The sequence below is a fragment of the Lissotriton vulgaris genome, chromosome 3_1 (genome assembly GCF_964263255.1).
Source record: "Lissotriton vulgaris chromosome 3_1, aLisVul1.2, whole genome shotgun sequence".
In the NCBI taxonomy this organism is placed as follows: Eukaryota; Metazoa; Chordata; class Amphibia; order Caudata; family Salamandridae; genus Lissotriton; species Lissotriton vulgaris.
In genome coordinates, this window is record NC_141689.1 from 557,418,329 (window position 1) to 557,441,436 (window position 23,108).

General features: G+C 42.1%; 1 protein-coding gene across 2 annotated transcripts in view; it reads left to right on the forward strand.

Moving 5' to 3' along the window:
- The window catches only part of RASGRF2 (Ras protein specific guanine nucleotide releasing factor 2), a 1,825,430-nt gene that overhangs the window by 880,830 nt on the left and 921,492 nt on the right, over positions 1-23,108 (forward strand). For both annotated transcript variants that reach the window (XM_086960835.1, XM_086960836.1), the window contains exon 10: positions 18,305-18,465. In XM_086960835.1, coding sequence (XP_086816961.1) covers positions 18,305-18,465 — 161 coding nt within the window. The remainder of the gene's footprint in view (positions 1-18,304; positions 18,466-23,108) is intronic.

The following is a 23,108-nucleotide window of genomic DNA, read 5'->3' on the forward strand; positions in this document are numbered from 1 at the left end:
TTGACTGTGTACATAAGGACCCTCTTGATCTACAGGAATTTCAATAAGAGGCAAGCCAACCTCCCTCTCTAGGCTGTTTCATGTGTATCGTGGATAATCGGGGTAAGCAGATTGGGCATACTGGTACATCTGTTGTGAAACTTGCTGAGTCGCGGCAATGGGCTGTGGCTGTGGTACCGCTACTGTCTGTGCTGTATGTGATGAAACATGCGTAGGCTGTGTATTTGGCGAAGTCTGTTGCTGGACCTGGTCTTGTCTAGGTGGATGCGGTCTTTCCTTAGTTTTACCTGTTGCTATATTATGTTTCAGGACTGGGCATTCATGTACGTAGTGACCTGGCTGCTTGCAATAGTTGCATGTCCCTTTAACGGGAGCTGCGGCGTGACCTGTCTGGGTCGTACCCTTTCTCTGGCCGTCGGCTGGAACCGATTGGGCCACTAACATTTTCATTTTCGTGTCTTTCATACGTTTCTGTTCATGATCCTGTTCTTCCCTGATTCTGTTCTGATGGTATTGTAACATTTGTAACATCTGGGAAGGCGTATTTGCTTGCCATGTACTCTCGACCTTGTATACACGGGCTTTAACTGCTGCCAGGGAGTTCTCGACTAACTTTGATACAAAAAGGTGCGGGTACGACTCGCTACTTGGTTTAAGACCACTATTAATAATGAAACATTTCTCGAATCTCGAATAGAAGTCACTAGTATCTTCATCTTGTTTCTGTTTACAGGCCGAAATTGCGTCCCAGTCTTCCTTTCTAGTTGCCAGTAATCTTGGCAGAACCTGTACTATTAAACCTGGTAATGCTTTAGTTTTCTCCCCAAGGCCTAGCCCTGGGGTACGTTTTTCCTCCTCGTCTTCTATTTCTGCCCATACAATCTTTTTTTCTCCCACCTCCCATTCTCTTTCCTTGAGTTTCTCGTAGATGCCGGTAGGCAACAATACCTTTAACATTTTCATGATATCTTCATATGTGTAATCTCCCATCAGTAACATGTCTTTAAGTTCTCTGTGAAAACCTGCAGGGTCTTTGTCGTGACAGGGTACTAGTTTCTTCATTTCTAACAGTTCCAACTTGGTCAGAGGCGTGTGTACATACACACGTTTCAAGTTATTATCGGTACCCATAACCGGATGTACTTCTCGTAAGGGGTTCTGACTTTCAATGCCATGCAGACGCTCCATATGATACATTTTTCTTTCTGGGGGCGGAGCGGGAACATATTCGGAACTTAAGAAAGTGTTGTATCTATGTCGTTGTTCTAGAATTATTTGTATTAACTTGGTACTTAGGCCTCTCCATCTATCCATGAGTAGTGCTTCTAATGTATCGTGTAAGGGACCTGGATCAGAATGTTGGTTTCTGTATAACGTGAGGAGGTGCTGAATCATGTATACACCTGCTAATTTCTGTTCGTCTGGGGAAAGATTCAGAAATGTCTGTGCTACTGTGTCATCATTGTATATGTTCGGATTGTCAGCCCATAATACTGCTGACCGGGCTAGTTCTTGTTCATCCATAGAATTGAGTACATGGTACCCTATTCGTTCTCGAAGCCTTTTATCAGTCTCTTGGAACTGATGTTCAGGAGAATTCTGTTTTGATATGCCAGAGAGAAAAACTCTCTTGCTTTCCGGACGAATGCCTTTCCTAAGGTAAGTTCCCTTACCTACATACGCTATCGTATCTGTAGTCTTTTCTGGTTCTTCAGTTTCTTCCTCCTCCTCCTCGGAAGCTTTTTCTTTTTCTTTTTCGTGTATCTCTATCACTGCTTTTCTTATTCTCTTGTACATACTGGCTATGCAACCCCCTTTATCATGTTTTCCTTCAGATATATTTTGACCCCACTTGTTGAGTCCCTCTAATTCATCCTGTTCTGTCTCAGGCCTGTCTCGTTCTCTTATTAAACAATTTATGAAAAAGCGTAGTATATATGCTTGAGTGTCAACTTTCTGATGCGCCATGGCATCCTTAATACTGTCAGGGTTTTCCCCAGTCTGGACAAAGTGATATATTCTATCTAGGTGCTCTTTCATTCCTGAGAAAAACAGTAGGTAATCTGTAGCTTGTCGTAAGCGTAGTGATGCTAAAAACATCCTATCGTCTTTACCGGGTACTGGATCGTATCTGCAAACTTGAAGCGGTTCTTTGAGTATGTCGAGACGGGGTGATTGGAGTGTAAAATGGTTCTGCATATCCCTAAGATGTAATCTGTGTGTTGCTGGCGGGGTCCGGTAACCCCCGGTCGCACCTCCTGAGGCGGAAACTTGGACATTATCTCTCTGTGGAGTCTGCATCTGTACTTGAACTTGTCTTTTAGTAGGATCAGGTAGAAGCGGTTTTGGTATATCAATTTTAGGTGCGGGAAGTGGTGGAGGTGGAGGAACGATGGGCTGTCGAACGGGGAAACCTGGTTGCGGTAATGGCGGGATATGGTCTGGAGGCGGGTTGCCACTCCCGTCACCGTCAGTAGGCGGGACACGGACAGGCAGATTGGTGTAAGCGGGTGCTACATCCTCTAGATAGGAATTCAGAAATATGTCTTTAGTAGTTCTGTGATTTACTTTAGTTGGAACCAATGGTGGCGGCAGATTTTTCGGTATTTCTGAAGTGGCCTCAGGCGAACCCCCGGCCACAAGATACATGCCATTTACGAGATTATTTCGTGCGCGGTCTATTTGTTCTGATTTTACTCGGATCCCTTCAGTAACTAATTCGTTTTCTCGGGCTTTATCTGATTCTTTAAGTCTGTCTTCTCTACGGAGTGCTTTTTCAGCACGCTTATGTGATTCCTTACGCCAAAATTCTATGGCATCTTTCTGCGATTGTCTGGCTTTCTTTTTCCATAGTGCTTCTTCTACCTTCATGATGCACTCGGCATCCCATGTTCCGGTAACAGGCCATCTGTGTCTCTCGTCTAGATGCTTAGTATAATCGGCCCATAAATCTAGATACAATATGGCATCTAAGCCATGCTTGTGGTACATAAAATTTCCAGGAGTGTCCCTAGGGGGGATAGGAATTTCTTCCTCCAGTATCCCTTTCCTAGTTCCTATCTGCTTTAACTTATTGGAAAACGGCATCTTGTTTACTTAGTACTGAATGCTCAATCCTTGCTACTTAATTCTGAACACAACTAGTTACCCAAAAACACAATACTGCACATAAAAAAACAGTCACTCATACCACGACATTAATCACATAAAAACATTTGAGACATATATGACTACCCCCCTAATCGGATATACTGCTAAACAGTACAGATACACTGTCTAAAACAATGCAAGAACTTGAACAATCGGATATACTGCTAAACAGTACAGATACACTGTCTAAAACAGTGCAGACCGAATTTGTGTACCCAAACCCGTCTTGATACGTCCCAGCAATGGTACTCACCGGGAAGCACGGAAACAGAAGGCCTCGGAAAAACTCGACTGGACCGGACTGGACTCGACTCGACTCGACACGTGGATACCTCGGAAAACTGGTGGGCCGCTTGACACCTCGGACCTTGCTTCTTTCGGCTAGGCTCTGGTCGGGATCCTCCGCACTCCTCACCGCCTCGTCTGGGTGCTGATCGCAGTCTTCGTCACCTCCGTGGGCCAGAGGGAGATACAGGAAATCCTGCCAGTACGCGTAGTTCCGTCTAACTGATGGCAGGGGACAGAGCTTCCAACGCACCAACCGGCGCGTGGGGTGGGGGAGGGGTCCCTATTCGGGCGCCAGAATAATGTGGTAAATATTTGATTTACCGTCCTAATTTCTATGCAGGTAAGTACTTAATCAATAATAACTCAATCGGAAAGAAAAAGGCAGAGTCCGTGGTGTTAGAGTTCTTAGGGGTTTTATTCCTTAAAAAGGAATGGTCAAGACCGGATATCTTGTTCCTGCCACCACTGGGGTGCAGGAAGGGATAGAGCAATATTTTATTGACAATACATAGTTTATATACTTAAATCGTACAGTAGAAACCAATACAGTAGGCGTAACAGCTGAGAGAAGCAAGATAAGAGCACACACGTGGTAGTGATACGTAATTAGAAGGCGTGAACTAGGCATGAACATAGAGGTGTGTGCTAGAAACGTCACAGGTAGGTGTCACAAGTGGGTGGCACAAAGCAGAATGTTGCAATGTCAGCAGAAATCTGAGGCCTGGATGCGCGCGCAGCTGCATGACGTGTGATTGACGTGAAACCAGAGGGTGCAGGGGACTTGACATTTACACTGGCGGAAAGAGACAGAAGTCTGGCATGTCAGATCAACTCATACTCTATCATATCTGATATCTGATGTTTAGGAACTATATTATCTAAACGGAAAAGGTCTCTGGGGCAGAAGCTATTCTATACTGACTGTGAGTGCGTGTATAAGCGCCTAAGTGTCTACGTGAGAATGCGAGGGGCATGGGCCTACCATGGTAACAGAGGCTATGAATTACTTGCACGGAGACAGTGAGGCCGGGCCCTTTGCTCTGCAGCTGGGGGGATGTTTACTTAAACTAGTAGGCAGGAATGTATTTTCGAGGAGCGGAACAGATAATTCGAAGGTTGAAGTCAGTCTTGGCAGGCAGCAGGCTGAGCCAAGCGCCATGAGCCGCACAGGGAGTAAGGCAGAGGTCACGGGTACAGAGGCAGCCTGGGCTGAGGCTTTCAGAGTCAGAAGGCAGGAAAAAGGCTCGATGGCAGAATTCAGGGCCTACTTCGCCAGAGCTGAAAAACGTGCAAAGTACACCATAAAAAGACGTTGGCATAGCATACTTAGAAACGGAATATTCAACCCATTCAGGGTGGGTCTGAAAGACGACATGTTAACGTTGGACGCAAATGTACTTGCGTCTTCATAGCTGGCACAGGAGGGAAGTTACATGCACTTTAAGCTGGTACATGGAGACGGTTGGGTACACGTTAGGGAACATAACTTGACCATAAAATTTATATTTCCTCATTCCACAAAAATAGTCTCTTACGCAGTGAGGGAGATTAATAAAAACAGCAACCAGAAGTGGTGAATTCAGAGGAAAGATATCAGCATTCACAAAATGGCCGCCACAGCTGAGAAACTGAGGAGAATGGAGGCAGCATTCTTAAAATAGCGATGAAAAGCAGCCGCAGTTAGTAGGCATAGAGAGTCAATAGTAAAGGAGATATAGCCCACCATACATGAGGAGCAGAGCTGCAGGCATTGGAGAGGCCGTCACAGGAAGCTGCGCTCGTCAGAGAAACAGCATCGGCACATTAGATGTACAAAATGGCGGCCGCGACTGTGGTGGAGCCGCGACCGGAGAATGCACCGGTGAAAAACGACATAGGAGAGCCTCAGGAAGCCACAGGAGGAGCTCACAGCATGCCCGCAACCTTCCGATACATAAATCCACGTGAGCGAGTTCGGAGGAAGTCGCGAACCGCTTGTGCCCCGCAGCGGGAGCGGAGCGCTCACGCCGCCGCCATCCACATCGGGCGCTAAGCCACGCCCCCCTGTTGGCATCTTTTTTAATGCGTTAATGATGATAAACTACTTATGCTACTTGAACAACTATTGCATCTTGAGACATAAGTCAAATTACCCTTCATAGAATATAGATTTAATATGCTGATTGCATCTCCTACCCTCCCACCCACTCACATATAATTCATTATAACAATTACACTCCTGCCTAGTGGAGTTGAGCAAAGCTTGTACTATTAGCCGTGCCTGAAGTCAGTGAAGACATGCACACTTTTGTCCCCAATGTATTTCCCCCATCTCAGTTTGTGCTACATTATGATCACACAGTTCTGGGGGACATTGAATTAACTTTCAGCCTGTTCATGGTCTGAGAGTGAGAATTGGCTTGAACAGTATATTGTGGAACTGGTGACCAGAGATCCCTTCCCGTGTTATGTTGGCCAGTCCCCGCACAGCATTACTTTATCTTGGAGTGGAACAATGTAAAGAGAGTATATGTGAAGATTCCTTTAATGAAACTGGAAACCTCCAGAGCCTACCATACTTTCCACTACTGGTTTAAGCCATACAGGTATATCAATGTTTATGCAAACGTAGTGGGAGACACCACCCACATGCACCAGTGCCCCATCAGACCGGTACCAGTATGTTTCATACTGCATGCCCATCGGTTCACTGCTCCAGATGTTGTAGAATGATAATAGTTTTGTTTTTCATGAGACTACACCCCTGCAGCCTTGCAGTCCTTCTCTAGTCCAATAATGCTTATAGCATCCAAATGAAATGGTGCATGTTGTCTCCATTGTGCATTTACTTTGGATTTTCTTGTGGGCATCTACAGACTTGATGGTCCCCAGATTTCCTAGTTAGCTCATAACAGCTCATGATGAAATTGGGTCAGTGGAAGAAGCTGTGGGTGCATTAGAGGATGCAACCACTGTTTAGATCATGCCGTCCAGAAGTACATTTTCGTAGGGTAGAGCAATACCCCAAAGAAGGAATTTCCCATTGCTTTCCCTCACCTTGCACTTCTAGATCCCAACTCCAGTAGGGATGTTTCATCTTCCTGGTGTCTTTTTGAGATAAGCGTGGAATAATATCTCTTGTGAATGGGCAGGCAAAAGCTTACAACATTTTGGTGAGGCATGTTCTGAGGTGATGCAACTGTTCCTCCTTCCTGTACTCTTCCCAAGCTATTCTGCTGCTATGATAAAGCTGTGGTAAAACATACCTGAAAGGGGGTTCCTTTGGAGAAGTACTTTTAAACAAAAACAAGCATCTACGATAGCGAGTAACGTATCACCATATGCAGTATTAATAAATACAATCATCATAAACATAATTTATGATTGAAATAGAAACAATTTCCTCCACCTCATTCTTGAATCAAATTAATTAATTAAGATTTTGAAAACAAATGTATGAACACATATAAAAAATGTAAGGTTCTGCAAAAAGTGAACGGATGGCACAGTGTTCTTGTGTTAGGAATATGTGAAGAACAAACTGTACAACACAGGCATATGTCTAGGGCTGTAGTGGTCATGTATCAAACACTGTGCACTGTATCAGTATATGATTTCATCAGATACAGAACAGTCCCAGACTAAGAATACATTTTAGCTAAATATAACATCTCCAAACTAGACTTATGTCTGCTTAGCACTGTGATGCATCTGCATACAGCTTTATTTATGCATGTACCCTAAAATAAAAGTACACATTAGACACAGCTCTTTAGACCATCATGCATATATCAGTACTCCAATCCATACATTTGGGGTTGAAGAATTGAATGCAGTATTTGACTAGAAAAAGCCAAATGTGTTACTTCCACACAGGATCTATAACTACATAATTGATTTTTAGCCCAGCGGTCAATTATGGTTAGACTAGCTGTACCACTGTGGTGTGTAGACGTTATAATGCCTTTGAGAAAGATTAAGAGAGATGGGTACCAACCTGAAATGCTGCAAAATGAATCAACAACCTCAGGTGTGTTTATTTTATCCTCCCTTTCCCTGTTTTGCTAACAGGAACCTGGAGTTCCCATAGCTCTTATTTGGTGGAGTGTGGTGAATTTGCACTGGAGCGCATTCAGTTAATCTTGACCACATACCTCAAGGGTCATGACATAGATCGATACCAACCTCAATAAACACTATTCAAAGTTGTTTCTTCTTTTCTAATTTTTATAGGAAGTTCATTCATCAATTTTCTAAAATCGTAAGGCCCATTAACAATTTTCTATTAAAGGGAGCAGTTTTTATTAGGCCACAAGAGGCAGGTCATGCATCTTGTTTTTTGAAAGTATGACTTTCTAGCTCCCCTATTTTATTAACAGTGGTAACTGACAATGAACTTCAGGTTTTTGTCAATTACTAATTCCAAATTTTGTTAATCACAATACATGTGAGATGGAGTTTAATGTTTCAGATTAATTGGTAGGGTTTCAGCATAACATTCTTATGAAAAAAACAAAGGTTACAGGATGTTATATAAAGCTTAGATTTCACTCCTACAAAACCATTGAAATTCAGCAGTTCTAGTTACCTGAGCTAACTAAAACTTATGCCCATGCAATGCACTGCTTATGACCTCACATATTACATCACTCATGACAGGGACGCTGACATCACTCATGACATCTCAAATGACATCCCTGATGATATCGTCTAGTAAGTGTGAGTGTTTCGTAAAAGTTTGTTAAGTTTAAAGCTATATACTAAGCTATTACATAAGTTAAATTAGTATACTTTCTGTAGTACTAATGAATGATACTATTTCTAACATATGTGTGTGTGAGTGGCTGTATGATCTGTCAGTTGGTGGGTGAGTGGCTGTGTTGTTTTCTTAGTGGGTGTCTCAGTCGAACTATGTGTCTGAATGGGTGTGTGAATGGGTTTCTGTGTATAAGTATTTTCTAAGAGTATATGATTGTTAAACATATATGCTAGACTTCTACAATAGTTAAATTGGTACACTAGGTGTACTACTAAAGAGGGATACTGCTTCTAACATATATTATTAGAGTGGCTGTGTGAATGTATGTATCTGTGTGTAAGTGTGATTGGCTGTATGGGTGTGTGAGTGGCTTTATGGGTGTATAAGTGGGTGTGTTGGTAGCTGTGTGGGTGAACAAGTGGCTGTGTGAGTGGCTGTATGGGTTAGTGAAAGGGTGTGCAAGTGGCTGTATTGGAGGGTGAGTGTCTGTGTGAATCGCTGCAAGGGTGAGTGAACAGGTGTGGGAGTGCTTGTATGGATGTGTGAATGGGTGTGCAATTGATTGTATGGGTGTGTGAGGTAGTGTGTAAGTGCTTATATGGATGAGTGAGTAGTTGTGTTGATAGTCTGTATGGGTACGTGAGTGGATATATGAGTTGCTATATAGGTGAATATGTGTGTATGTGTAGCTGAGTGGGTGAGTGACTGGTTGTATTAGTAGCTGTATAAGTGAGTCAGTGATTGTGAGAGTGACTGTATGAATGAGTGTGTGGATGTGTGAGTGGCTTTATGGATGAGTGAGTGGTTCAGTGGGTACTTTTTTGGGTCTGTGAATGGGTATGGGAGTGGTTGTGCAGGTATGTCTGGGTGTTTGAGAGGTAGAATAGGGGTGGGAGTTGGTGTGTTAGGTTGTCTGTGGATGATGTCATTTGAGATGTCATCAATGACATCACTGACCATGCCATGAGTGATGTAATATGTGAGGTCATAAGCAGTGCATTGCGGGGGAATAAGCGATTGTTAGCTCAGTGAACTATAACTGCTGAATTTCAATGGTTTTGTACAAGTAAAACCTGAGCCTAACATGCAAAATTTTATGTTTTTTAAAAATTCTATTCCCTAGCTGTAACTTCCCTCTAACCATTGTTTTTTTCAATATATTTCTAAGGTTTTATAAATGTTATTTGCTAACTATAACGCCCCAGTGACCTTTGGTTTTTTAAGTGAATTACGAAGATTTTTAAAATTTCATTTCCTAACTGTAACCTTTAACTTTTGAGAGTGTGTGAGTCAGTGCATGAGTGTCTCAGTGGGTGTAAGTGGGTATGTGAGTGTCTCTGTGGGTCTCGGAGGGGCTGTATAAGAGTGACTCTGGGTGTGTGAGTGGGTCTGTGAGTGTGTGCATGGATGTCTGACTGGGTCTGTGAGTGGGTGTCAGAGTGAGTTTGTGAGAGCCTCCATGAGTTTGTAAGTCAATCTGTAAGTGAGTGTCTGAGTGTGTCTGTAAGTGGGTGTGTGAGTCTCTGAGTAGGTCTGCAAGTGAGTGCATGAGTTTCTGAGTGGGTCTGTGCATGAGTGCATACGTTTTTGAATGGGTGTGTGAGTCTGCGTTGGTCTGTGAGTTGGTGCATGACTCTGAGTGGGTCTGCGAGTGGGAGTGTGTCTGAATGGGTCTGTGAGTGGGTGTGTGAGTGTCTGAATGGGTCTTTGGGTGGGTGCATGAGTGTGAGTGGGTCTGTGAGTGGGTGCATGAGTCTCTGAGTGGGTCTGTGAGTGGGTGTATGATAGTCTCAGTGGGTTTGTGAGTGGGTGTGTGTGTCTGAGTGCCTTCTGGTTTGCCTTCTTCTGCTCTGTTTTGCCTTTCTGCTTGTTTTTCTGCTCTGTTTGCCTTCACTGCTCGTTTTTCTGCCCTTTGTTTTACCCTCTTCTGCTCTGTTTTACCTTCATTGCCCATTTTTCTGCCCTCGTTTTGCCTCTTCTGCTCATTTTTCTGGCCTCTGTTTGCCCTCTTCTGCTCTGTTTTGCCTTTTTCTGCTTGTTTTGCTGCCCTCTGCTTTGCCCTCTTCCGCTCTCTTTTGCCTTTTCTTCTTCTTTTTCTGCCCTCTGTTTTGCCTTTTCTGGTACTTTTTCTGCCATCTGCTTTGCCTCTTTCTGCTAATTTTTCTGCCCTTTGTTTTGCTCTCTTTTGCTCTGTTTTGCCCTTCGTGCTCATTTTCTGTCCTCTGTTTTTTCCTCTTCTGCAATGGGGGTGGGGGGTGCAGACCACTCACTGAGCCGATTTTGGCCTCGGGACCTAATGCCCCTGGGACGGGCCACAATTCAGTGGGCGAGGAGGCCGCACTGCCCTCCTCTCAGGGCCAATTTCGGCCCTGGGGACCACATCCCCCAGGTCTTGGCCACATCTCCCTGGGTACCCTGGGCCCACTCAGGGTCCCCAGTGTGTATTGTTGGGGACTGTGTTGGGAGCCTCAAGGCCCCCACTGTCCCAGCTAGCTCCTTGCCTTCTGTGGAAGCAGGCAATGCTCCTTCATGCATGAAGCTGCTAGAAATGCAGTTCCCTGCATGCAGGAGATATTTTTTCATCTATTTCCCTGCCCGCATGCCAGCGGGAAGGGAAACAGATGAAAACTCTGCTCCCAGCAAGCGGAAATAGTTTGACAGCTCCTGCTTGCTGGGAGCAGAGTTAGTGTTTGCTTTTGTGATTTTGCTTGGCCGGTGCTGCCACAGCTCCTGCCAAGCAAAAGCAAGCAGCTATCTCCCGAGCATTGGCTGCTCAGGAGATAGCCGGGGCCATTAATGACTCCAGGAGAGTCGTGTGCAGCCCCCCACCTTCAAATAGCACGGGCCCCGGGAAGGTGGTGGTCCGGGATGGGTCCCCCCTCCCGTTCTTCAAGAAGTATTTTGCCCCGGGAGGAGGTGGTCCCTGGGTCAAATTTGCTGTAGCAGTTCGTGCTGTAGTCATGTTTAAAATCTCTATGGGAATTAACTTTGGAAGCACATTTCTTTTACACTCCCCACCTTACAAGTGTTTGTTCGCCAAAAACACAACTTGACAGACATGTTTCGACACTTGGCCTTTGTCAGTGTCAAAGATGCCAGTGTTTTAATGCCATTAAATAAATTCAGCTAATTGGTCAGCAACATTTGCTAATGAAAATTAAAGACAGAGTAAATATACCAATGTCCTTACATTTCAAGAATTCCTTGATGGCCATCTTATAGCGCCATAACAAATACATATCATTATACGATGTCCTTTACAGTGCATAAATGTAAACAGAGTGCAAAAAGTAAACACAACCAGTAATATTCAAATTTGTCAAAAAAATTATTATACATAAAACATTCTGGTGCATAAGCAGTTAACAGGGGAAACATTCGACCACAATGTAATTCAACCAAAACTTCTATGTCTCGTTATTAAGATGTCTATCCTTAGGAACTAAACCAAATACCCAATATTAATGAAATTCATAAAGTTCATTGCAATTGATGCAAGATTGTAAGGGGAGGAGTGCTTTCAAAATACTGATGAACCCAAATTGCATCTTGGAAAATTGGTTACTGCACATAGTCCTTTCTATGACAGTTAAATTACCCCTAGTGTGTGGTGTCCTCTAACTCCTAAAGTGAACTCGTTGGGATTGCACAACATATTGTTATCTATATTGTGCCACCTGCTAGTATTGCACCTGCAGCCACATATAGCTATTTGAGTCGTAAACAGCCTATAACATGTTGTCTTGGACAATGTTGTGCAACATGGATGTACATATATATATATCTATATATATATATATATATATAATATATATATATATATATATATATATACATATATACATATATATATATATATATATATATATATATATATATGTATATATGTATATATATATATATATATATATGTATACATATGTATGGTATTGCACCGTTACATCGCAACTTTTACAACGGGAGTCTATTACAACACAACTTTTACAACGCTGGATCCATTACATCGCATGCCTTTACAACGCATGACATTACATAGCAGATGCTATTACAACGCATGCCATTACAACGTAAGTATAGTTAAGTATATAATTTTTTAAAATTTTATTTAATAATATTTAATTAATTTAATTATTATTAATTATAAATAAATATATATATATATATTTTTATATTATAAATTAAATATATTAATTTAAGTAATTTTAAAAATAAGTATGAGTATAGGAGTATATGTTTTGGGGTACTGAGGTATATGTTTTGGGGTGTTTGGGTATTTTTAGATTTCAGGGCTGGGTTTGGGTTTTGGGGTACAGGGGTATTTTTTGGTATTAGGGCTGGGTTTGAGTTTTGGGGTACAGGGGTATTTTTAGGTTTCAGGGTTGGGTTTGTGTTTTGGGGTACAGGGGTATTTTTAGGTTTTAGGGCTGGGTTTGGGTTTTGGGGTACAGGGGTATTTTTAGGTTTTAGGACTGGGTTTAGGTTTTGGGGTACAGGGGTATTTTTAGGTTTCATGGCTGGGTTAGGGTTTTGGGCTACAGGGGTATTTTTAGGTTTCAGGGCTGGGTTTGGGTTTTGGGGTACAGGGGTATTTTTAGGTTTCAGGGCTGGGTTTGGGTTTTGGGGCACAGGGGTATTTTTAGGTTTCAGGGCTGGGTTCGGGTTTTGGGGTACAGGGGCATTTTTAGGTTTCAGGGCTGGGTTTGGGTTTTGGGGTACAGGGGTATTTTTAGGTTTCAGGGCTGGGTTTGGGTTTTGGGGTACAGGGGTATTTTTAGGTTTCAGGGCTGGGTTTGGGTTTTGGGGTACAGGGGTATTTTTTGGTATTAGGGCTGGGTTTGAGTTTTGGGGTACAGGGGTATTTTTAGGTTTCATGGCTGGGTTAGGGTTTTGGGCTACAGGGGTATTTTTAGGTTTCAGGGCTGGGTTTGGGTTTTGGGGTACAGGGGTATTTTTAGGTTTCAGGGCTGGGTTTGGGTTTTGGGGCACAGGGGTATTTTTAGGTTTCAGGGCTGGGTTTGGGTTTTGGGGTACAGGGGCATTTTTAGGTTTCAGGGCTGGGTTTGGGTTTTGGGGTACAGGGGTATTTTTAGGTTTCAGGGCTGGGTTTGGGTTTTGGGGTACAGGGGTATTTTTAGGTTTCAGGGCTGGGTTTGGGTTTTGGGGTACAGGGGTATTTTTAGGTTTCAGGGCTGGGTTTGGGTTTGGGGTACAGGGGTATTTTTAGGTTTTAGGGCTGGGTTTGTGTTTTGGGGTACAGGGGTATTTTTAGGGTTCAGGGCTGGGTTTGGGTTTTGGGGTACAGGGGTATTTTTAGGTTTCATGGCTGGGTTTGGGTTTTGGGGTACAGGGGTATTTTTAGGGTTCAGTTTTTTTTAAAAAGCGACTTAAAATAAATTAAATTAATTAAATTAATTTAATTAAATTAATTAAATTATATTATTTACAATTTATAAATTAATTAAATTACATTAATTAAATTAAATTAATTAAATTAAATTAATTACAATTTTAAAATTAATTAAATTAAATTAATAAAATAAAATTAAATTAATTAATTTATATTATTTACAATGCATAAATTAATTAAATTACATTAATTAAATTAAATTCATTAAATTAAATTAATTACAATTTTAAAATTAATTAAATTAAATTAATTATATTAAATTAAATTAATTTAATTATATTAATTCCATTTTTTAATTTAATTAAATTAAATTAATTAAATTATTTTAAATAATTTAATGTAATTACAATTTTAAAATGAATTAAATTAAATTAATTAAATTGAATTAAATAATTACTATTTTTAAATTAATTAAATTAAATTATTAGAATTAAATTTATTAAATTAAATTAATTACTATTTTAAAATTTATTAAATTAAATTAATTAAATTACATTAATTAAATTAACTTAATTACATGTTTAAATAAAGATATACTTACCTATACTTACGTTATAATGGCATGCGTTGTAATAGTATCTGCTATGTAATGACATGCGTTGTAAAGGCATGCATTGCAATGGATCCTGCGTTGTAAAAATTGCGATGTAACGGTCTGCGTTGTAAAATAACGCGTTGTAACGTCATACATCCTAATGTATATATATATATATATATTCACTGGAAAAAACAAAGGTTAAGGTAACGTTATATTTCGGTGTAATAGGAAGATCTTTTTTTTAAACTCAGAAATGTACATAAAAAACAAAGTTTATAATGTGATAGGTAATACTTGGCAGGAGAGTTAAAAGCATCTTTCCTCCAGTGCAGGTATGGAAACTGCTATGTCCCGGGGGTGCGGTCCCCGGGACATAGTTTGAAAGCTGGCCCCAGGAAGTGTGGTCCCTGGGGCCATTATTGGCTCAGATGGAGGCTCCCTCCCTAGAAATAATTGGCAATGCGGGAGGCCTCCCTGGTTCCCTTTGAGGCTCAGGAGGGGAGGTCCCGTGGGTCCCCTCCCAATCTTGAAAAGTTTCAGCCCCAGGTTTGGGCTCCTTGGCACCTCAGGAGACTCGGAGAGGGGCCCCCTTTCCCATAAAAAGTAATTGCCCCCCCCCCGGGTGGGCTCCCTGGGCCTCTGCCAGATCAGGGAAGGGGCCATGCAGCCAGTTCCCTTTTATGAATACAGCCTCGGGGTGGGCTCCCTGGAGCATACAGTAATTAAATGCGGCTTGGCCGCCATTTTAGTTTTTGACACTGTGAGAGGCTTGAGGGATCGCAGAATTTATTGTTGTTTTTTTTTCTTTTGCCCCAGGGGGGGATTCCCCTGGGTCACCTTTATGGGGCTTTGGGGTCAGGGTATCCCTACCCTGCCCCCTTATATTATTCTATTTTTATGTCAGGACAGGGGACTAAGTCCCCTAGTCCTGTAAGTGCTGCCAGAAAATGTTTTCTCATGTTGCTGGCAGACAATCAGAGTGCTCACTCCCTTGGGAATCTGGCTCCAGCAGGAGTGAGATGGTCCAATGGAAATAAAGGTCCCTGGGCTAATCAGAACGCTCTATTTTTAAATTGACGCTCCTATGAGAGTTAAGACTCTCTCTGACCCAAGCATTCAGGTATACAATCATTTTTGTCGCTTCATTTCTCAAACTACTAAAAGGAAGTACACCAAATTACAAAAAGCACAATCTGTGAACCAAGATCTAGCTTCCTGTCAAATCTGGTGTAAGTCAGTTCAGCAGTTTCTGCTGTAGCCTTGTCTAAAGAAGTCTATGGAAAATGCATGGGGATTTTGTGTTTTAGGAACATCTTTTTCCTTGCCCCTCACTTGACGGATCACCTCGAAACTTTCCAGAAAGGAGCTGAGGTCGATGAACCGTTTTTTGGGGGAAACTTTGTAAAGATTGACAAATGAGGTCAAGTTATTAGCAAACCAAAAAATGCTCTTTCTATGGAAAAACAAACATAACTATAACTACCGCCACAAGGTAATATATTTTCTTTTTGTATGTTCTTTAGAAAACATGAGGCTGGCAAGACAGCTAAAGCTGTCTTTAGGCCAGACCTAAAAAATACTTGACTACATTTGATGCACATTAAACAACAGTGGCATGTGCTTTAAGGTGGGGTTTTATTTGGTTATTTTCCTGTCTAACCAACTAAAGCAACTCGTAATACTCTAGTTCCTCGCCCATGCAATTTAACTACTATACATAGAGTCTGAAAATCCAGATGGAGGAGTCCAGCCTCTCCATTCATCAGTGTATGGTTTAAACAGGAGTCAGACTAGCACTGGGTCCACAGCTACAGAACTGCAGTAGGGAGAGCCCACATGAACTTGAACTGAGTGACTAAAAGTCATTGCCCACAACGTTTATATTGCAGCTGAATCACAAGAACTTTACTAGATACATGGGACAAGATAGTACTAAAGTGTAAGGTGACAACATTCACAATAACCCAGAGTTGCACCTGGCTAATGTGGGTTCAGCTTTTCAGAGATGGAGAGAAGCTGATTGCAAAATGGTGTAAGTTGTGTTTGTTAAAGAACAAATAAGGTTATTGGAAGACTACAAAGTAGGCATATAATCTGAAGGAAGCTGACAGCAGGCGGGCAACTAGAGCCAAATTTCGGGGGGGGGGCTGAAAAATATTTCGGGGGGGGCTAATTCTTCCGAACTTAGACAGAGTGGCTGTAAGAAGGGGTGAACACACAACAAAAGCCTCATTTACAAGTAAAAGCCTCATTTACAACTAAATGGTCTTTTAAAGACCGGTTAAGTACTTGGGTGCGGCTGCAATTAGATGCTCCCCGTGAGCCCAATGGGTGTTGCGCGCCTGGCTGACAGGCTCAGATACCAACAAATAAAGCCCTGAATGATGCAGTCACCGATTAGAAAGGCAACTACAAGACCAATAACACAGGGAGAAAAATTACATCTCTCTAGGGTAGAAAGTGGTGGATCCTAGTCTTATACTGGTTACTGACATCAGCGTTCAAAAGAAGCACATTGAACTAGATTGGGAAGAGATATTGGTGCAGATATATCACAAGGCAAGTCGTATATCCTATAGAGACATATATAAATACAAGCACTGTATTTCAGTGCAACACAGAGCGGCCTCTGAGAAAATTATAATAGGGTGGTTATCCCCAAACAAGGTGCATAGAATATTTCTGAGTATACCTGACAAAATGTGGAGAGGCTGTGTAGGAGTGGGAACCTCTTCATGTTTAGTGGGCCTGCCCTGGTTTTGTAAGAAGATGATGGACCTCCATTTATTCCATAATTGAGTTTGAACTGAAAGCTTACACAGCCACTGCTATCCTAACAGTACGCCTGCAGTGGTCGGAGTAAGTTACCAGCAGATTATGGAAACTGATCTTTAAATTACTACTAATTAGTAAAATGACTCCTGCAAATGAGTAGACAAAAGGTTCCAGCCCAACATTGCGTGCCTGATGCTGTAGAGTTTGGAAGACGATCGCAATAGCTGTCAACAAATGTCATGAAAGATAGAGGCACATTTCTATGTGTTTGGCTGCCTGTCTTGCGAAACCTAGAGTGGTGGAACTGAGAGATGACCTGCCTGCCTCGACTGGGGAGTTTGAGGATAGTTAACTGACTAGGTGAAGGTCGGCCATTGTCATAGTGAGAAGTAATAGATGGACCTCAGATGATTGCAAGTATTAACACTACCAGCATACAGCACCAATTAGGCGCGGGATGACGGATGGTAAGTTTGGGAGGATAAGGAGAGTTCCATAGGAAGTCATACGTAGATTCATGTTAGACTTCTCCTTCCTTTATCCCATATTCTGGGTGCCATGCACTGAGGGGCATTCTGAATGGACGAGGTGGTCATCCTAGTAACATTATTCAACATGTATCTAACTGCCCTATTGTTGACCTGTATTTCTTCTGAAACGGGCAGCAAGGCTGCAAAATAGGTTTTGTAAATGGAAACCTACATTGTTGGTCCTGAGTCAGACAAAACAATACATTGATGTTAATTGTGGGAATGATGTAGACAACTATGAAAATATATCTAACTATGTAAGTTTTATATGCTTCTGCCGAAATAAACCTTGCAATTGAATGCCTGTGAACCAGAGCAAATCGTTTCTAGACTAGATACAATTCTCAGAATAGTCTTCATCCTAATCTGAAGGTCACCAGCTCACTTTGTTCATTGAACAAAGTGCCCCCAAGATTCAAATCCTCCTATGCAAAGTGCACCCTAGGACACATATGGCGATGCAGCAAAGATTGCTTTAATTCTAACATAGTCACGAAGAAGTATCAGATTGTCCCCCTCTCCCCCGAGAAGCCATGTCTCTGCTCTACTGCCACAATCTCTGTTTACTTGGGTGTGGCCGTCTTTTGTGGCCTATGTTAAAGCTGCACTTACAGAAATAGACACTGCTGGTTCACCGACTGTGACCTTCACTGGACAGAATGCATTCTTTCAAACAGCATATGGGTCTGTCGTAGTGTGCGCAGCCTTTGCGGATCCCAGGGCAGCAGTTAATGTTCTGTTTCTAGTTTGCTCTGCATGGGGGTGCACAGAGATGCAAGTTTCATGTATAGTTACCAGATGTTACATAAAATGCATTTAACAGATAAAATACTTGCCGGCATAGCACAAATATTAATTTACACTTTTTTTTATTGCAGGTTCTCTTATTCAGGTGCCCTCTGTTGAAAGGGGAAAACTCAGTAAAGTCCGTCTGGGATCCCTCTCTTTGAAAAAAGAAGGAGAAAGACAATGTTTCTTATTTACAAAGCACTTTTTAATCTGTACAAGAAGTTCTGGAGGAAAACTGCACTTACTAAAGGTATGTTTCAATTCTGATATGAAATGAGGCGGAGCGATGTTTGTGTAGGAAAATTGAGCTCATGATCGTAGTTTGCAGTAGAGCACTGCATTACATGGTGTGAAAACAATCTGCTATATTGTGCCTATGCCCCGGGAAATATCATGTGCTGTCTACAAAACATTGTACCGACTTGTATGAAGAGGTATATGGAAGAGAAACAAGGGGAGGAGTTTGGGAAGCACCAAACCAATACATACACGTTGATTTCATGCTTGTTCCTTCGTTTCATTTATCCTTAAGCTTTTCTTATTTTCAGAGTGTTCATGCATGCTTATATCTTCTCATTGCATATAAAAGCAACTGACATTTGTATTGCAGATGCTTTTTCAAGGCTTCACTCTTCTTCCAATAGTCCAGTGTGATTTAAAATCATTATATTTTGCAGTACACAGACACATCTCCTATATTAAATTGAAATATAACAGAAAAGGATACTTAAAGGATCTTTTTGAACCAATGGTTTTATTAGAATTAAATATGAGTTTTCTCACTTGACAATTCAGTCACATTTGTAAGTCTTCAGCCGACTCCAATGTAGTTATAGGAAATTAGATGCGAAATATGGATAGTTCACCCATGACAGCTGTTCGTTGTCAGAAACACACCGCGGGGATTTGGGACTATGTCATGGGAGAACTACGGATAGTTGACACTTGGGCCCTGATTTTGATGTCGGTCGGAAAGCCTCCGCCTTGCGGTTTCATTTCCAACTGTTGTATTACGAATATGGAGGTCGAAATTGAAACTGGATGGTCATTCCGGCTTGGTTCCAATGGGCTCAAGGAGCCATCGGCCAATGGAAAAGGCATGTAATCCCTTAAGTACGACGTTTCCGCCGTCGGGATTACGATGCCAGTTTTCCACAGGCTCTTTATGTCTGACTTTCCAACATAAAAAATTCTGTTGGAAAGTGACTTTGGGGACCCTAGCAGGGCTCCCTTGCAACAACGGCCTCTGGTTTGAGGCCTGGGGGGCACCAAGTGGAATGCACCTTGAGGTGCCTGCCACGCAGTGCAGGGATTAACAAAAACTCCCATTTCTCCATCGAGGCTTATGCTGCTGCCAGTGTCTGACTACAGCAAAGATCCCATGGAGAAATGGGAATGTGGTTGGTCGGTCCCAATTCCACAGTGGTCCACCTGATATATATGGTAATACGGCCCTTGGTGTCAGACTACATATATTTTTCACTGATTTGGTGTTTGCATAATAGGAGATAGAAACATTGTGATTGCTTGAAAACTTAACTCACAAATGTTTTTACAAGTGGGCAAAAATAAAGAAAATGTGTTCTAACACCACTGAAAAAATCATGACACCTTTATTATTTATAAAGCATTTTACAAGTGTTTTAGAAATGTTACGAAGAAATTGTGGGCTATGAATGAGGATGTAGGTTTAACATTTTGCACATCTGTTTCTGCTCCAAACTGAACAAGGAATAGACTGGTTTTGTTCTTGGCCATGTGAGGTCTCTAGTGTTTTGCTGGGTGCTGTGTATGCCACTATGTTTTGGTGACTTGAGACATGAATTTGGTCTCTGTGGAGACATTGGATTTTTCCAGAGGGTCTGAGCAGAAGGATATCATTGCTGAAATGAAGTAGTAATATTTTGTACATGAACATGTGGACTATAATATGTAAGGCTTTAATTAGAGGAGGGTAAAGTTAAACCCACTAAAAAGATGACAGCATAATAAAGTTTCATTTACAATCCAGGAAATGGCGGCTATTGCACGACAATCGCTCCCCTATCTCTGCCAATGAGACACGGTGATGGCTCAGACTCTCAGCATAGAGTGGCTGACCTGATACATTGTCTAATGGTTATCTTGGTAAAACACTCCATACAATGGGTGGTAGACTTTCATGAAAAAGTAGAGATATTGCCATTAACATTCTTGAAACTCCCCAGATATTGGTATACGCAGATTACATATTTGGACATTTACAATGTATCCCTCCTCTGAAGGTGCAGTTTCAGTGTGCACATATACAGGCAAAAACCCACCAGCAGACGCAGTCACTACCAGATCTACAGATGCTGTTTTATCATAAATAGTGCTCTTCTAAAAGTGGATTGGGGGACTCAGCAAGATGAACCAGGTCCTCTACGCTGGAGAGCTTGACGTCTCCACTTGGATAGAGGCTGATAATTCACTACTGTGGTGGGTGGATTCACTGATTGCTAAATCAGACCATTTGTCCCATCTTCCGCATTTGAAACAAAAGAAGTGTTTGCTTAATTTCTTATAATTTAAATAAAGCAAATATTGCAAAGGTTCACTATACTGTAATTGTGGCCCGGTAGTTGAAACGTTTTTGTAATTTAAGTTGGACCAAAACCATTTGCTTCATTCCTTATGACGCAAGCAGCAAAGCCGGTTTAAAACAGAATGTCTGTTTTTAATGTTTGTACAAAATTCATGTAATACGGCATTTAAACAAAATCATAAACAGAAAACCTATCAAATTGGATGCAAGTATCCCCCAAGCGCCCAGCAGCCTTTGAGGCCAGGCCTGTCAAGAAAGACGTAGGCCAAAGGCTAGTCCTTCAGTCTTTATGACCTTATGTGTGGTCTTCAACAATGGCATTAGTACAAGTCCTTACATGCACATCAGTAGCTCACATTAGGTACTTTAATGGTGCACCATCCAAAATGAAGAAAGCCCCAGAAATTGATCCGATACCTCCTGTTAGGAGGTTGTTAAGATGTTTTAGCTAGGGTTCAGGACGCACAGGAAACAAATGTTGTCACTGCCTGTTACATAAAGAGTTGCTAGTACACCAATTACTTTATCCAAGATTGACTTTCTTCTAGTAAGTCTGCAAAGTTTGCATTTCCTGTATGACAAATGTACCCCTTTGCACTTTCCCTGCATGTGTGAAGGGTTGCATTTCTTCTAAACTGCTGTTGCATACTAACTGTGTGGTAACTCTAAGGCATTTCCCATAGTTGATGTGTTCATCCTAGATGTGATTGAGACCCGATTATATTCTGTGATTGGACGTTTGCATAGCTATATAACGCAAAATGAAGAAACCCGAGAAATTGTTCGGCTATTGTCTGTTAGGAGGTTGCTAAAATGTTTTAATTAGGGTTCAGAGTGCTCAGAGAACTCATTTTAGAATGCGTGTTACATCAAGAGCTGCTGGCCTATCAATCACTTTATCCAGAATTGACTTTCTTCTAGTAAGTCTGAAAGGTTTACATTCCCTTTGTGACAAATGCACCCCTTTGTGGTTATACCAGCTTGTTGCATTCCTTCCAAAGTGCTGTTGCATGCTAACTGTGTGGTAACTCAAAGGCATTTTCCACAATTTATGGTGTTCATCCTAGATGAGAGGGCTTGTCCTCCATTCCTCATCCCTCAAGGTGTTTTTTTGTATATATTAGCATTTTGTCGAAAAGAACAAGACTAATACATTGAGGAGTATAAGATACAAATGTCATTGATTACAGGTATTTACAATGCATGCCCTTCTCACAGTATGTAGTTGTTGCAGGTGATGTTGATAGTCAAGGATGGAGTGTGATGCAGTACAATATCTGGTCTGAGGACTGGCCCCAGATGTGGGAGAGGTAGTCCGGCCGTCGAAAATAGAGGGCCAGATATACAACATGTAGAGCTTAGGATATGTGATAATTCAACATATTAACTGCAGAGAAGGATGCAGCGGAGTTCAGTTAAACCAACGAGAAACGCACATAGCTGGAGCCAACAGTGTGGGGAAGGGGGTCGCAAGTCATCAAATGATAAGGCGACTAACGGGTGAGAGCACATCCAGCTCCGCACCAAAGGGTGCCTTGGTATGATGGACCACATAGGGGTAATTAAGCCTGAGGGTGGGTCAATCAAGTCCCCTCAGGTAAGGGAGATGGGATCAGGAGGAGGGAGCAGTTAACTTGGACACCAAAGTATTCAAATCAGTGGCTGTTGCCACCTCTTGCCGCCACCCTTACCTTGAGGGACTAGCGCCAGGTGGAGCTGAGGGGGATTGGGGTTCTTCCAATGAGTGTCAGTTGTATTTGGAAGCAGCAGTGCCAAGGGAAGGAACTGGAGGCTGCTTTTTGCTTCTACGGGTGCCGATATATGCCTAATGCAACCACTTCCCAAGAATACAGCTCAGGCAGCCCAGTGATCACCTCGAGTTGCCCTAATATTTTTGCCCAGTAATTATGGAAAGAGGGGCAATCCCAGAGAATATTTTGTAAATCAGCTGCTGGAGAGGCGCATCTAGTGCAGGAGTCCGATGACGCAGAGAAAAGCCTACTAATATGCGCTGCCAGGTATTCTGTGTGGCCTGTAATGATACCCATGTGTGATTGACCAACGCCTAATTAAGCCAAGTAACAAGCCTGTGGCCCATTCCCATTGTGTGTAAAGAGTTCAACAGTTCATACATGGGTGGTTCTCCATCATGTATGGGCCAGACCCATCTGATGGTATTCCGTATCAGACCATAAGTAAGGAAATGGCCTAAATGCAGACTAACTTGTTAAACCAGGTCTGGGAATTGTGTTGGGTGCCGATCCCAAAATAAGTCACCCATGTTGTTATGCTAGCTCAGTCCCAAAGAGATAACTCACTAATCGATA